At 38.2% G+C, this 16,402-nt stretch overlaps 1 protein-coding gene across 18 annotated transcripts in view; it reads right to left on the bottom strand.

Annotated features, from left to right (window-relative positions):
• The window catches only part of PIK3C2G (phosphatidylinositol-4-phosphate 3-kinase catalytic subunit type 2 gamma), a 241,376-nt gene that overhangs the window by 106,512 nt on the left and 118,462 nt on the right, over positions 1 to 16,402 (bottom strand). For all 18 annotated transcript variants that reach the window (XR_010362871.1, XM_064421395.1, XM_064421393.1 and 15 more), the window contains one exon: positions 11,034 to 11,222. Coding sequence is in view for 17 of the 18 variants with exons in the window: in XM_064421395.1 (XP_064277465.1) it covers positions 11,034 to 11,222 (189 nt within the window). In the remaining variant the exon portion in view is untranslated. The remainder of the gene's footprint in view (positions 1 to 11,033; positions 11,223 to 16,402) is intronic.

Below are 16,402 nucleotides of genomic sequence, written 5' to 3'. Positions count from 1 at the left end.
GCAAATTACAGATCTCTTGCTGCTCTTTCTTACCTGAAATAAGAAATTTCTGAGCCATGTGAACTTTCAATAGTCACTTGAAGACTTCATTTGTTCTGAGCAACAATACAAAAGCTTTAAATTTCCTATACAAAAAGGATTCATTTCAGATAATTTATTCCCAAATCAGCTCTTCTGTTTTCTGTCATAACACAATCAAAAATACTTTTTAAACAAAAGCAATTTTGAAATTGAAAACACAGGCTGAGTATTTTTAGGATTTTATTATGTGAAATTTGGTAAAAAAATAACACCTTCCTGAGAAAGGTTTCAAGTCAGTGAAACAGACATTTCTGATGAGAAAATGTTTGAGAACTCAGCATAAGCCACATTCTCAACTAATTCTGGCTGAAACCAGGGTGGCTGTAGCCTGGTGTGGATTTTGTGATGGAGCTTTCATCACTGAAATGATAAAAGAGGAAAAAACAGTGTGGCAGCAGGGATAATGTAGAAAAAGAAGGCTGGATGGTAAAACATAGATGGTAAAAACATTTTCCTTTGAAAGAGAATGAAATTTTGATGTCAGCTCATTGATCGAAACTCACTCTTAACGGAACATTTTCTTTCTTTTAAGAGAAAAGGATAGAAAGTATACAGTATCTCTTAATATTTGAAGCCAAAAGATAATCTTTTAGGGACTTATTTTGGAAACATAAAAATAATTTCTACCTTTTCACGTTTTGCAATTGTGACATTAATCATTAAAATTTGGGCTCAATGATCTCAGGGGTCTTTTCCAACCTCAATGATTCTATGATTTTGGACACAGGGAATTTCACATCCACAGGAGTTGCCTAGATTGGTTCAAATTTGGCTGATTTGCTGTGGTTGTGCTTTAACAAGGAAAGGAACACCTGTGCTTTTCTATTTTTGTCTGATACATGGTGTCACCCTTACCTGTGTACCAGTACCTGCATGTTGGCCATTGCCACCCCGAGAATATTTTCTGTCTTCTCCTGAAACAAACTGAAATTGTTCCTGGAGACCTTTCAGTTACCAGGAGTTCAAGAAGGGTCAACTCTGCCCAAGGGGCAGAAATGTCTTCAAACAGCCCCACAGTTTACTGGACATTGCTCAGAAGAGCTGGTGGGCTTTGATCCAGTTCCCTGAGGGTGAGCACCTGCCCCACCAAAAGCAGAGAATCCCTACCCTATGAACTGATATGGCCATCAGGCTCTTGGGAGAGATCTCTGATTTGGCAGTCTAGGCACAGAAAAAAGGAAAAAAGATGATGACTAAAGGACAAAGGTTATCCTGTCAATTCAGCCTGAGGAAAGTCCTTTGAAATCAGACTCTTCATGCACAGCAGGAGATGTCACAGGCCAACAGTGTCACTGCTTCAAGAGCTCAGCACAAAATCAGACTGCTTGCTTCCCACCTTCCCACCCAGCACCTTTTGCCAATAATATAGAAATAAAATCTGAAGGGAAACAGAGGAGGCAGTACCATATTTTCAGCAGTGAACTGCTTGTTGCTATCAAGATAAAAAGAGGAGAAATTGCAAAGCTTGGTGCTCAGCACTGTAAGGGCACCTGCTGCTTAAATCTTGAGCTTCTAAGTTCAATAAAACCAGCTGAAGCAGAACAGTATGTACACTTTGAGAATTAACTGGATGCCATCTAATAAAAATGGGGACATTTTGATTAAAAAGAAAACAAACCAAACCAGGTAGAAAGTTGGACTTAAAAATTGTTTTCAACCATTTCCACTTTTCAGTCATTTACACAACCATTTCAATTTGTAACACTTTCCAACATCCTTTAGCAATATGACTCAGGTCTGGTTTTTCTATTTTGTTTGTCTGTTGTGGCACATATTTAATGATGTTTCTAATATGGTTTATAATTCTTGTATAATGCCAAGAGGGCCTCGATGGGGAGAGGATGAATGCATCATAAATAAATTATCATCCTAGGCCCAAATTAGATCTTTGCAAGGCTTATTTTTTTTACTTATTCATTCTAGGCAACCTATTAGGAATGAGAAGTTGTTACTTTAATATTCACATAGCTACTTAGAACAAAACATATTTGAAGGAGGCCTATATATTAAACAAAATAATCCCTTCCATATCATCCCATTTTCTAATTATGCAATTGCTCCAAAGGGTTGTGTGCCAAGCATGTGCAGATAATATGGAAATGAGTATTTCCCTTCCCCTTCTTGCCTAGTTCAACAGGCTACTGAACAGTGAAATATACTCTGCACAGGCACAAAGCCAGGCAAAAAAAAAATTATTACTTAGTTACAACTTGTCCTTACCAGCAGCCAAGATCTGAACCCATGCAATGCTATGAGGACAGAAACTCCTATATTTTTTTCCAGCTAGACAAAGAATAAGAAAATTATTTTAATCCCAAACTTTGCAGAAAATTCAGCAGCTAACATTAGATTTATTTAGAGTTGACTTGGTGTATGTCAAAACCACGGCTATGTCTAAGTCACCAGAAGAAGTGCCAGGAGATGTGATTAGGACATTATTTCACTGTGGTGAAATACCTGCAGGGTGGTTTGCTTCAGGAAACATGGCTATTATCATTCTTCTTGAATGAGATTTTGGTAATTTGTTGGTTTTGGTGACTAAACTGTTTCCTTCAGCTTGTAAATCTTGAGGTCAGCCTGAGGCTTAGTTCAGTCTTTTGAAAAGAATGGAAAATTAGCCTAGTTTTTTAATTACCTGACAATCTGTTAATCCCTAGATGCAATATCCATTGCTTTTTTTGAATTTTGGTGTTGTTCGGGGCCCCAGGTACAAGTACAATATTGAATTTGTATTTAAATATTGTACACAGGCACAATATTTAATTCTATTTGTTTTCCCCCTTACGTTTATATTTGAGCAAACATTAAACAGTCTCATGAACATTGGGGTTACAGCAAACTCTAACAAACTCCACTAGTATTACATGGTGCTATGCTATTCACACTTGCATGCAGCAGTTTATTTGCTAGAAGCCAATAAAAGGGGATGGTTTAGAAGCAAATCTGAGTAAAAATAATCCTTTCACATGCCTGGAAACTGTGCCATCTTGTAGTCTGGTACTTCATTAGGGCTGGAAGGGCTTTTTTTTTTCCCCAGTGAATAACCTTGCAAATATTTGAGTTGCATCAAATCTGATTTTAGTAATCCATAAATTGGTCCTGATTAGAGGATGAAATCAATTGATTTTTTGACTCCAACTCAATGCAAGAGAAATCACTTCAGACCTAAGAAAAAGAGCTTTATAGTTTGGCTATTAGAGGAGAGCTGATTTCCAGGGCTTGCTGCAATGCATATGCAATTATTTATTTACACGTGCTGAAAACTCTGAAAGCAGACAAGTGAGACAACTCTATCACAACAAATTCAATATTCCAGCCTTTAAGGGGACATTCCTCAGAAAGAGGAGCTCATCTGTAGCCCAGTCTGTGTACATCAGATCAATTTTTGGAAGGATTTGAAGTGACAGAATTCCTGACGTGTGGCCTCTGACTGTGGCTTCAGAGAGGCAGCACCTTCAAGGACTCCTCTTCCCAGCCACTTTATAGTTGTCACCAAAATACTAAAAAAGCCCAGCTTAAAAAGAAATCGTTTAACAATGCTTGTAAGATTCCCTTATTGCAGAGCTTCAAAATGGTAACTGTCATCCAGGTTTAGGTTTCCACTCACTTACAGTTGTCTGTTTTGGTTTTTTCCCCATCAACAAACAAACACTAGTCAAAAAATACTTCATTGAATAGAACCACAGTGTTGTGGTTCTAGTCTCTGTGACTAGAACCCAAGTGTTCCCCATTTATTTGCCTGGCTGCATTGTAATATCTTGCAGCTTTCTTCTTTTGGCCAATTTAGCTGTTCTCTCTTAAAGCAATGAGTACTCCACAACAGAGATCGTGGCTTACAAATTTGTTTCAGGTTTACACACATCAGAAACATCACAGGCTCTACCAAAAAAAAACCAATATGCAAATTGTAGTTTAGTCCTCAGCTACAGGTCACACCGTGCAGGATTTCAAACATCACCTTCACAGCCTGTCTCACAATCTGGATTCTCCTTAAGTTATGAAAGTGTTTTCCTCTCATTAAACGCTCATCTGCATAAACTCAACACCCTTTTTGCAGTTTTGTTTCCTGCCTCATGCCAGTGATTGACAGCCACCCGTTTTTTAATTTCTAAGTAGATTATTAGATCTCCCTTGAGACTGTAAGATGTTTTTGTGACAGTTGAATTTTGAGCTGGGTGAGCATAGATTACAATTTGGTTTAGAAATAAGGAAAACTTTCAATCTTTGATTCTTTTCATGCAGATAGCCAGTCAGGAGCTATTTGTCTAGCTGTACCTTTCAGCTAAATCAGATTCAAACAAAAAACTAAGTGCTGCTGAGGTGTCCTGTGGATCTGTGAAATTCTCTTGAGATTTTAGCATCTGCCAGTGGTGAGCTGACTGTAAATGAGAAATAGATGTGCATTTCATTTTTAACAGTTTTATTATTCTAATTTTATTGTGCTGCCTCAAACAGCCCTGTGCTGGAATACATTTGTCAGGTAAGTGAAACTGCTCAGTTCTCTACATTTTCTGGCACATGATGATCTCTGAAGAGAACAATGCAGCCTTTCACAGGCCTTCTTTTAAGGTAGAGGCTAATATCATGTCACCTATCTCTGCATTTCCCTTCACATTTTAAGTTCTGTTGCATTTTCAAAAAAGAAAAACTTCAGTCCATGAAATGCATGTTATTAAGTCTGGCAGAACAAGGTAAGCTGAACTAGCAAACTTATTGGAATGAGGATACCAACCGAAAACAAAAATCCCTTTGAGTAGTAAATATCATATCATTGATGGATGCAACTGAGCCAGGAGAAAAAGTGTGGAAGAAATGTTTAAAATAGTAGAAGGAGAAGTTTTGTGAGGCAGTTTAAGTATTTTTATAAAATTAGATAGGAAGAGGGAAGAAACTACTAGAATAATGATTAAGGTGTATAGTTTTAGCTTATAGATAAGGTAAGCAGGACTTTCTGTTTGTGATTTTTTTCATTCTTTTGAGGATCTCTAAAGAAAACACTGTGTGAGCATATGAAGGTTAAGGACTAAAGGAAAGTACAGAAAGATAACAAATACCATCAATAAAAAGGACAATGTATTTTCATAATTCTTGTCATTTTTTAAGAGAAAATTCACTCTTCATTGTGAGAGGCCACATGAACCATTCCCAACTTCACTCATTGAAAAGGACATGGTCATATTCACTCACTTTTGCTTTGGCTGATTGATTGGCAGATAGATCTGTTGAATTTACTCACAGAAAATACACTTTCAGTGATGCTCACGGAGATTTTCTACAAGAAATTCTGACTGAAACAATTAAGAATAAGTTTAAGATGTCATAGAGACCATATGGTGAATCACATCCTAGGACAAGAGTAGGAAGAAATTAAGAAAAAGAAGTTTCCATTTGAAACCTCAATGATCTAGAAGGTTCTTCCCACCCCAGGGACAAACTTCTCTGTTACATTAAAACTGAAGTTTAAACCATGGAAAACATGATTATTTAGATTAAGTTTCCTGACTAGAGTGCTCATTTATGCACAGAAAACATATAATATTCTACACAGTTGTCTATTTGTCCTACTACAGCATTCTGCTGCAGTACCCTCATATTTATTGCCAAGAAAGCTAAAAATGGTTAAAAGCAGTTTAAAAAGTTAAAGAATTCATCACATGCCACTGCTTAAAAAGAAGACTTGTCTGTTCATAGCAATGCATGCATCACCATCTAAGTTATCACTAAATTTCATGTATATTAAGCATAAGCAGTTTTCAAGCTTTATCAGTAACATGTTTTGTACATCAAAGTATCAAATTAATTGTGGAGTGTTGCTTTGTTCTTATCTTATTTCTTTGCCTAAGCCTGTGTTTGCTCTCCCTATTGATGCATAACTACAGTCAAGTAACAAGATGCACACAGGCAAGGTATGCTGTATTTATAAATACTCTGCTGTATTTATAAATACTACATTGTGAAATCCAAGGGAGCATTTTAAATTCTCCTTTTATTGAAACAATGACAATCTGATTCAAAAATTCTAAATCTGCTTGGCTTTCAAAGGTATAAGAACAAAATATGTCTTCAAGGTATCTCATTTTATTTTAATTATTGCTTAGATATTTGAACCTCTAAAATGCAATAGCACTCTGCTACATAAATCAAGAATAATGCTGTGACAGTCCCAGGCTGAGGGATACTATAACCAAAACTGTGTCTGACACTGATTTGGCACATGGTTTTAGAGGAATGTCCTTTCTTGTGCAGTTGCCCTGACAGAATTACAATTCAACAAGAAACTTCTAGGAAAATTTTTAAGCCTAACGGGGAGGGTGCATCTTCACCTCCACAAGCTACTTCAAAAAGTTCTCTCTGCAAAATGGTTGCAGCCATGCACTCTGCTGGAAAAAAAGACTTACATTCCATGGCTGTTTCCTGATTCTAGCTCAATTTCCTCATCCCAGCCATGACACCTCACAGGGCTGTAGGTGTACTCTAAATGAAAAAGACATTAATGAATGTGCTTGGACTTTGCAGTAATTTGAATAGTAAGAAAACCTGACTAAAATTCCCAGCTATGGTTGTTCTGAACATACACGAAACATTGGCCTGCTAGCAGCACATCATAAATGATGGCATTGCTAACCCTGCCCTTGGTTTCCTTCTGTCATCAAGGAAATTCTCTGAGTAAAGGAGTGCACTGGTGTTATTTCCCTGGATACAGCTGTAGAAAGCTCTAACTCACTAAAGCTTGGCTTTTTACCAAACTCAATAAGTGAAATCAACAGCAAAATGCACAGGGCACCAAAAAGCTGCTCTGAGTAGGAGGGACCCTCTCTATAACTTCTGCCTTAGGGATAATTTTGTATTTCAGGCAACAGCTTATAACCATCCTTCCCTGAAATTAGAGGTAAGAGTGTAAAATCTTTTTTCTCCACTTCCCCCTCCCATCCTCTCCATTGCATCTTTATTGATTAAAGGAACATTAATGTTTTTTTAAAATCCTTTTTCTAAGCATTGGCTTCTAGTGCTCTAAGAAACAATGCACTTGCTCTGAGTACTGGATTCAAGGTTGCTACTGAATTTATCTGTGAAATGTACCATGATTGTGTTTTCCATTTATGAAAGTTCTTCCTTTCCACTGCATAAATGAGCATGTTATCATTTGCCTGCCTTGAGGGCTGCCTGCAAAGTGGAAGAGCATAAGCAAGAGAGACACACTCAAAGAACAAGAAACATCTATTTAAGGGTATGTTTAACTGTGAGGTGAACAAAACAACTTAGACACTTCAGAAAGTTGCAAAGAGCTTTCCAGCTCACATTCCTGATAATGGGGCTTGATCTGCTGGGCTGTGATACCCCTCCCTAAGCTCTGTGATGCTGCCTTCTATGCCAGGAATCATCTCCTGTGGTTTTCATTTCTCTGTCCTCACCAGTGGGTTTGAGTTTAATCAGCAGGACAGATGCTGCTTTTTTTTTTGCCCTGAGAAGAAGGATAATTTTGAGTTCCCAAGCCAAGGCTTGCAAAAGTGATGGTGATTTTGAGAACTTTTTCTAAAGAGTGAGCACATGCCTGCAGCACAGAGTCAGGTTCTCCTAAAGACACTGCAAACTCAAGTTCCACCAAGGAAAGCATCCAGAATCTGGAGTGACTGGAAACTCTTGGTCTCTTTTACGGTATTGACAAATTGTGGTGCACAGATATAATACACCAAAGAGCTAGGCTGCAGATGATCTTGCTTTAGGATTGTAAGCTGAATATTTATGCAGAATCAATTTTACTTTGGAAAAAATCATGGAAGAAAAATGCAAGAGGGCTCTTGCAACAAAAACAACAACAAGAAATCTGTCTGAGGAAGTCTCTGAGCTGCAGAATACTGAAAGCAGGGAGAGTAGCAGTGTCACCATTTTCACTGTGTTCCCTGGGTAGCTGTTGTTGGTCACCACTGGAGAGAGGATGCACTACACTGACTTTTGGGCTGATTTAGTGCAGTTGCTCCTGTCAGCAATACTTGTAGACAAAGATCAGCTCTAATTCATTTTCCTTACCCATGGTTTGATAGTGATGGTAACACAAGTCCTTAAAATAGACGTGAATATATGGAGAGAATTTATTTTATATTCTGCTCACGTTTTATATGAACTTGGATCTTTCAGCCGTGTCTTAGCAATCACAAGAAATCAGAGAGCTGTTTCGTGGATGATAGAAGTGAGGAACTGAGTTGATGAGTTGTCAATGCCAAACATAAAACAGGATAGAGTTGAATGAATGTTCAAAACCAGTTCAGTTAAAGAGCCTGTGATCCAAAGTCAGTGAGGGTAAGGGGGAAGGAAGGTTGGACCCTAGCCAGTGTTACTGTACTTTTTTCCAAAATGATAGAAAACTGAGGAATAGAGAAGTAAGAGAAGAAACCTCAGAAATCCATTTATATGGAAAGCACTCCTCTCCTTCAACCCACTCTCTCAATTTGCATATATCCAAGTGTCTCAGAGTTAAATCAGCGACCCAGACATTTTTGAAACCAGGCATCTTCAAGGAAATGTAATCTCTGTGTTTCTGAAGGTTATATTCCCAGCTGTTCATGCACCAACAAGATATTGTGGATATAAGAAGGACAGATTTTTTTCCTAAGAGGATTTGTTCTGTGATGCCAAACTTCTTTTTGCAGTATTACCATGAAGGAAAAAAACTGGATTGATATTATCTTCTGTGAGAAGGGACAAACCATCTCAGAACCTGATCAGGAGAGAAGTACTTGTTCTTTGGCACAACTGCAGGTGCCAGCCACTCCCCATGGTGGCACAAGAGGGACAAAATGATGACATTTTCCCCTCCTTTCCATGCCAGCAATCTTCATGTAGCCAGAATGAGCAATGGATACACTGCAGCTGATGCACACTGAGAAACTGGGGGACAGACTGAGTAATATCAAATGCTCTCTGAAGCACCTGAAAGGGCTGATATTCTGCACCACACCCTCGTGAAGAGCTGCATCTTCAAAGAGCAATCAAAATCTTCACTTGCAGAAATGCCACCCAGACACAGAAACAACATGGGGCAAAAGGTCTGATCTAAAAGCCTGGCATGCTCTGACAAACCCTACCAAATTCTCTTTCTACTGTGAAGTCTGGAAGACAACACACTGCCCATATACTCCCTTCTACATGGATCTTTTATAAATTAGAATTGGATCCTAATAATTTAATTATGATAAATAACAATATTATGCTCCAGAATCTGATTTGTCAGGATCTTTGCTTCCACTATTCCCACTACATATAAAAAAAGACATGTATGCAAACATGTGAAACTGCTAATAGTTCAGATAGAAACCTGCGAAACAAGCATTAGGAAATTGCATCCAGAGAATATAATCAGTTTAAATCATTAAATGTCTATTTTTAATAATCTGGCAGTAAGTGTTTCAAGTCGCAGTATATTTCCCAAGTAAAGCTTTAGAGGAGGTTTATTTTTTTCCCAAAGGTAGAGCATGAAACTGAGATTGCAAAACTGATGCAGCTCATGCTTACCCAAGACAAGCAACAGCTTGATAAAACAAATTTGCTCAAGCATTTCATCTGCATGTGTAATGTTTCTACAGGTCACTTAATGCAGAATACCTCCCAAGTTTTTGGAGGGAATGTAGCTGCTGACACAGGTTCTGTCCCCTGACATCTCTTGTTCCATCATGGGTAGGGCTATATCCAACATCAAGCAAGTGTCCTGACAAACAATCAGCCCCCAGTGCAAGAAGTGGGGGTGGAACACAAGGCACCACAACAGAATTTATGCAACTGACTTCAAAGTTCCATCAAGTCTGCTTCAGAATGATAGGTTACACGTGGGACTGTGTGTATTTACATAGATTATTGTATAATCTAGAGATATATTTCATTCCTCCTTATCTCCCATTATTCACCTCATGGCTGTTGAGTAGTTTGAAGTTATGGAGTGCTGTGTAAGTGCTAAGTATTTGACTGATCACCTGTTACCAGAAACTGCCTCAATCTGTTCTAGAGAATGAAATACTCTTTTCATAGAAAATATATAGAGAGAAATAGGGAAAAAGAAAAATAGAGAAATGGAAAACCTTCTCAGGCAAGCAGACATGGCTGGCACACTGAAGGTCATGGCAAGAGCTGCAACTCCATTTTCACTTTGGCCCAGAGAGAAAGGAAAGCACAGCCAGTGCACAAACCTGGACAGTGTGCTGAGCAAACTGAGCCACTGAATGAACCAGCACATGATCATTACTTTCCTGTGGGAATCAGGAAAAAAACTTCCACAGACACTGAAGGATTTGATCTGCAGCCTTGGAAGAAGCTTGGATTGATGTAAAAATAAAGCACTCAGACATAAGCAGAAAAATCATCAGTTTATGTTTCTACATTTGTAAGAAAGAATATGCCTTAAGTAAGTGAGAAACTGTATTGATAAGATGGTGAAGGGTTTATAATGTAGGGGTATGGTTGTATAGATTAAGTGTTTAGAAGTTATAACATTTGTGTACATGTGTAATTGATAGCAGCCTACTGGACAAAAGTATCCACAGTACAGCAAAACTAGGTAAAGGTGATCAGTTAGAAAAGCAAAATAAATTCTGTGACAATTGTCTATTGGTTTAGAAAGTTCTATATCGCCTGGTGACTACTTTGAGCTATAACCAAGTACTTGCTCCTCTAAAATCTCACATCCTTTGAGAGATGTTTATCTGAGCAATGAATCGTTCTTAGCCCAAAGATTGTCTCATCCCCTCATTAAAAGAGGTGACAATGATAATCTTGTCAGGCAAGCAGACATGGATGGCGCACTGAAGGTCATGGCAAGAGCTGCAACTCCATTTTCACTTTGGCCCAGAGAGAAAGGAAAGCACAAACCTGGACAGGGTGCTGAACAAACAGCAGCACTGAATGACTCAGCACATGTTCCTTCTGTTCATCATTACTTTCCTACCTGGGTGATTCTCCCTTACCTGAAAGTCAGCAGCCCAAGTGCCTGCAGAGGGTCAGAAAAGCTCCAAGCCCTCAGCAGGGCATACATTTCTGACACAGTGGCTCTGTCCCAGCTGGGTGCACTGCCCAGCACCAGAGGAAGGGAGCAGTTCTGGTTATTGCAGGAGTAGCGATAAAACCACAAGATTCTCCTCTGTTGCTCTGAGAGTCTGGAAAAGAAGATTAAAATTTCAGTTTGAAATTAAAACCACCTGAAGCTTTGTGTAGCAACAAACTTTATTGTACAGAGGGGCCAAGTCACACAGTACACTGCTTTTCAGCTAAGTACATGTTTTCCTTTGGGTAGGATATAATTTTCTGCAGACCAGCTTTTATAAGAAAAGTGATACTTATATTCTGGATCTGTCAGCCTTAGGTCATATAAAAATGAAGTGTCAAAAGACACACACACACACATATATATGATTATTTCACATTTCAAGCACTCTCAATTTTCTTCTCTGCTGTCTCCATTGTTGGTGTTGTTTGTTTGTTTTTACTGGTTGGGGTTTTTTTTGACAAAGAAGGTACAGTTGTCACTGGGTAAATTATTGTTACATCTATCTGCTACAAATCATCTCTAACTTTTGTAACTAGACACAAAACACTCCAAGTCATAGCCTTCATTCCTGCCCTTGCTTTGACTCTTTAATGCAGGTGTGTCTATTTTTAACATATTTTCTTTTAAAATAATGTTTAGCCACATCTACGCCCATACACAAAAACATGAGCCCAGGTACACACATGCAGAGTGTGATCACCCCTAGTGCTGATATGAGTTCAGAAAAGGAAAGAAAAGCTCCCAACAACTTCTATATTTGTTTGAAAAGTGTAGCTTGCCATGCTTTACTGTACTCACAAAAAAGAAGAAAAAAAAAAAAAGATGTAATATACCAGACTCCTCACAGAGATATTACATATCTAAATGTCATCTTGATAAAATGGTCAGTCATCACACCATATTTCACTACAGCACAATAATTTCTGCCTTATATCATCTGATTTGTCAACAATTCAGATGCCTTTGCCTCATGCATATTAAATCTCAGGTTCTGACACATCAGAAAACAGGAAAATAAATTTCCCTGGAGAGACAAGCTCAGACAAGAGCCTTAATTTGATATTAGAGCCTTCAAAAGCAAACTTTTTTTGAGAGCTTGAGAGAAAACGAGAAAGAGCAAACTGATCCCAGTTCATATAAATAATTACTCAAATAAAGAAAAACATTGGTTTTCTTGGTCATATTTGACTAGATTGGTGATACATCTAGTTAATAGCATAAAACAATCGTGACTTAAAAAAACCTAAATATTTCATAATGAGGTGTGAGTGATCTAGTAGAAGTAGAAGTAGAAGGCAGTAAGTAAACAGTTTGTTTCCAGACAAGCATTTAATTATCCAGATGTGTAAACAGGGCTCAAATTCCAAGTGTTTACATTCTTTCCAAGGTTGTCTTCCTTCTGTTTGCAATGTTTTGGGACATTCTTAGCCAAAAAAAAAAAAACATCCTAGCCCCACTCTGTCAAGATTGTGTCATTCCCAGCTCATAGAAATGAGTTCCTTTGGCTCTGTAGGCTCTTGAGAACTTTTTTTCCTTTGCAGTTTTGAATTTCCAAGTGTTTAGGAACAGAGAGCAGCAGCACAAAGATGGGCATGTTTTTTCCTGAGTGAATGTTAATTTTTTCCCTTTAGGAGAAGAAGCTCATAAATATATGCAGAAGATGAACTTAACTGTGATACCAATCCTGACTTTCAGTACCCAGCTCAGGAAAAGTGTCATTTTGGTAATGACTTCAAGAAACAACTCCAGAATTCGTAGCATGTCTTCTGCGACAATAGATAGATGCCTTTGTGATCATGTGAAAAGTCACACACAGAAAAAGAGATAAAAGCAGGCCTAAAACTTCATTGCCTGTCTGGTTATCTTGTGCATTTGGATGACATTCTGCAGGACAGTTCAGCTGAAGGACCTCTTTTAAATGATAAATTTAAGCAGAGATTTCAGCTTTCCAACAACATCTTCCAAACTAGACAATCTGTTGTTCAGATTAAAGCAGCTAAAGCTTCTACTGAGCTTGCAAAGGGTGATAAGAAATCAATCCTTGTATCATGTTTTCTAAATAACTGATTTCTCCCTCTGACTTTACTCAGAGGCAATGCCATTTTCTCTTTGCATGCTTTAAAGATCAGAGATGAAATGAAAGGGTGGATGGGGTAGGAGTTTCTTAAGTTCTGATTTTAAGTTTGTAACAAGGTTTATACAAACATTTAATAAGACATTTAAGATGGTAAAATATTTTGCATACATATAGGATCTGAAGGTTGTTAAGCAAATAAGGGCATTTCTTTGTCTCAGTCGGGTTAAGATGCTATTTAAAGCTCTTTTTTTGATAAAAGTTAAGTTTATGGGGTTTTAGGTGGTGTATCTATTTAGGTATCTCTAAATAGGTACACCTGTCTATTTAGCTGTATCTCAATTTCCCTCCATATGAGCTATATATTAAAATATATAGCCTTCTGCTTAACACAAATAAACATAAAATACTTTATTACCTAAATAATTCAGCAATTTTCTGTACAGGATTTGACTAATCCCTTTAGCTAAATGAAGAAAACAGCTTCTCTGAAGGCTTGGTTAGCTGGTGTTACTTTTTTGGTGGGAGGGGGAAAGAGCAAAAAATGAGTTGAAGTGCTTCTGATCTGCTTTAGTTGTTCGCTTTCAGTACCAAAGGAGAAGACGACAAAAAACAAAGAGAGGAGAGGGCAGCAAAGACAGAAAATGAAAATTTCTGTCCCCCAGCACTGATTTTCACTTTAAAATTTCTCTTGCATGGGCAGACTAGAAAAGATCTCTTCCCCTGGATCTCTTCCCCTGCTGGAAGCAGATCTAATCACACCTCATTACAGGATTTTTGTGACCACTGGTAAGCAAACTCAATTCTTACCAGGCAAGTGGCAAAAAGGAAAAGGGAAGCTGGAAGAGGGGGAAAAGAAGGTAGAAGGAAAATTATGAATGAAGGAAATAAAGATGTAAGAAACCAGACTGGCAAGATCCTGGCTTCAAACCAGTCTCCCATCCCTTCACTGGGACACACTGTGCAAGCAGGCTGCATCAGGTTCAAAGAGCAGCTTTTCTCTCAGATGCAGAGTTTTCTGGGGCTTGTATTTCAAACACAGCAATCCTAAAAGGAATCAGAAGCTTGCATCTGAAATATTTCCAGGTCAGCCAAAGCAGCTGGCAGTAACTAATCACCTCTCCTCTTGGCTGTCTCTGGTCTGGCTTGGTGATGGTGCCAAAGATCAGAGTGTGGGGTTGTGAGGGGCACAAAAGCCACGTGGGCACCTTCATTTCCTTCAGTCCCACTCAACAACACCTTCATTAATCAACATCCAAGGGATTGGATGAGATTGGAAGAGTTAGCCACAGGGACCAGTGGTCTGAGCCACCTACCAGAAAGACAAGAGCCTGAGCTGCTGGGAAGATAAATGTCTGGAGCAGACACACATCCGTGTACCAGGAAGAGGCACAAGCACCAGCAACCAGCTCAGTGTAGCTGTGGACCTTGAGGGTTTTTATGTGTTTTGTATGTTTGTTTTTATGCTGAGGGTGTCAGCAGCTGGGAAGAGCAGGGAGATCTGCATCCAGCTACTGGATAGACTAAGCACAGCTACTGGGGCAATCAATTTTTGGATACTACATATAAAAATATACAGTATTTTTATCTATTCCTGCAGCAGACTTAGGTCCTGATCCTGCAGAGAGGAAGAACAGAATTAGGCTGTCTGTGCTGTCAGTTTTGTGGCAGTGTGGGACTTATAACACTGCTGGATTCAACAAGCATGCAGCTGTCTGGTTTTAACCACTGTTTCTTCCTTTTCTATCATAGGTTTAAGAATTTTCTGTCCATTCACATATTCTCTCTGTTTGCAGTAGGATGAACAGAAGGATCCTGACAGAATGAGAAAGGTTTCTTGTATGCTCTGACACAGACATCTACTTATTTCAAAGTCATATTTGAGGCTTGTAAGCCTGAAGCATCATCACAGAGTGATACTGCCACTAAAAAGCTGACTAGATTCCTCTCTTTTCTTGACATACGGAAAAAAAGAAAAGAAGAAATCTTCAGATAACCTGGCAATAATGTGTTGGGATACAAACATGCTACAATTTTTTAAGAGAAAGTATTTCATGAATGAGAAAGGTTAAAAAATTCCTCTGATACCAATACAACAAAATTTACAGGCTGGATTAACAAAGTACTGAAAAATGGAATTGCTTAATTCAAATCCCAGATATGTTACCCTTCCCTTGATGATTCATTTACTAGACCAGCTTTGTCTGTAAGACAGGAGAACAGAAGACAACAAACTATGGGAAAACACGGGACAACCACTGCCTTTCCTCCAAGGACCTGAACTTAGCACAGCCTAAACTCCAAACTGGTGACTTTCAGAAGTCTCTTCCCTTCACATTCCCATAGAACCCAAAATTGTTTTATTAGGGATGTTACAAGATCAACCCTTGCTGATGAGGTTTCATCTTTTGTGACACTTATTCATGAACCTCTTATCCATGAATTTGTGTTCAGCCTTCACCAATGTGGTGATGTTGTCATCTGCCTTCACAGCTTTGTGACAGCAGATTTTAAAAGCTCAGCACTGACTGTCTAAATAAGTATTTTATTCCATTTGTTGAGAATTGATTTCCTGCTTGTTTCATTGAATGTCGTTAAGTTCAAATGAGGCATTCACCTTGTCCATTACCATCACGATTTTACAAAAATTAATTGTACGTGCACAGACATCCTCTAGTCTTCTGTCCAAACTACAATCCTAGACTTTTTAGATTCTCTTAGTCAAAGAGAAGCTTAAGCCCTTTCATGACATTTGTTGCCCTTCTCTGCACACTTTCCACATCTACTGTGTCCTTCCTGAGTCCTGAGGACAAGAACCATGCAGCATTCTCAATAAAATGGACATCAAGGTTTTAAGCAGCAGAGAAAGGTTATGAGCTGTCTTCTTCGACAAATTATTTTGTACTTTGCTAATTTCTTAATGATCTTATTCCTTCTTACTGAAACCAGATTTTTGCCATGGTAACAAAGGTCACAGGCAGTGGGTTTGAAGTTCCCTAAATCATTCTGAAGCATATTTTGCAGGTGAAAATTTCTTTGTCACCATGACTCTTCTTAATAAAAACTGACATCCCATTCACATTTTAAAACAGAATAACAAAACCTCAAATCACAGATCCCATGGTTAATAAAAATAATTTTATATTTTGTCTGTCTTTTTAAAATTTGAGTTAAACATAAAATACAACTCTTTTAAAAAATAAATTAATTTTAAA

Source organism: Passer domesticus, chromosome 5 (assembly GCF_036417665.1).
Source record: "Passer domesticus isolate bPasDom1 chromosome 5, bPasDom1.hap1, whole genome shotgun sequence".
Lineage (NCBI taxonomy): Eukaryota > Metazoa > Chordata > Aves > Passeriformes > Passeridae > Passer > Passer domesticus.
The sequence above is the reverse complement of the archived record's forward strand: the minus strand, read 5'-3'. Positions and strand labels throughout refer to the sequence as shown.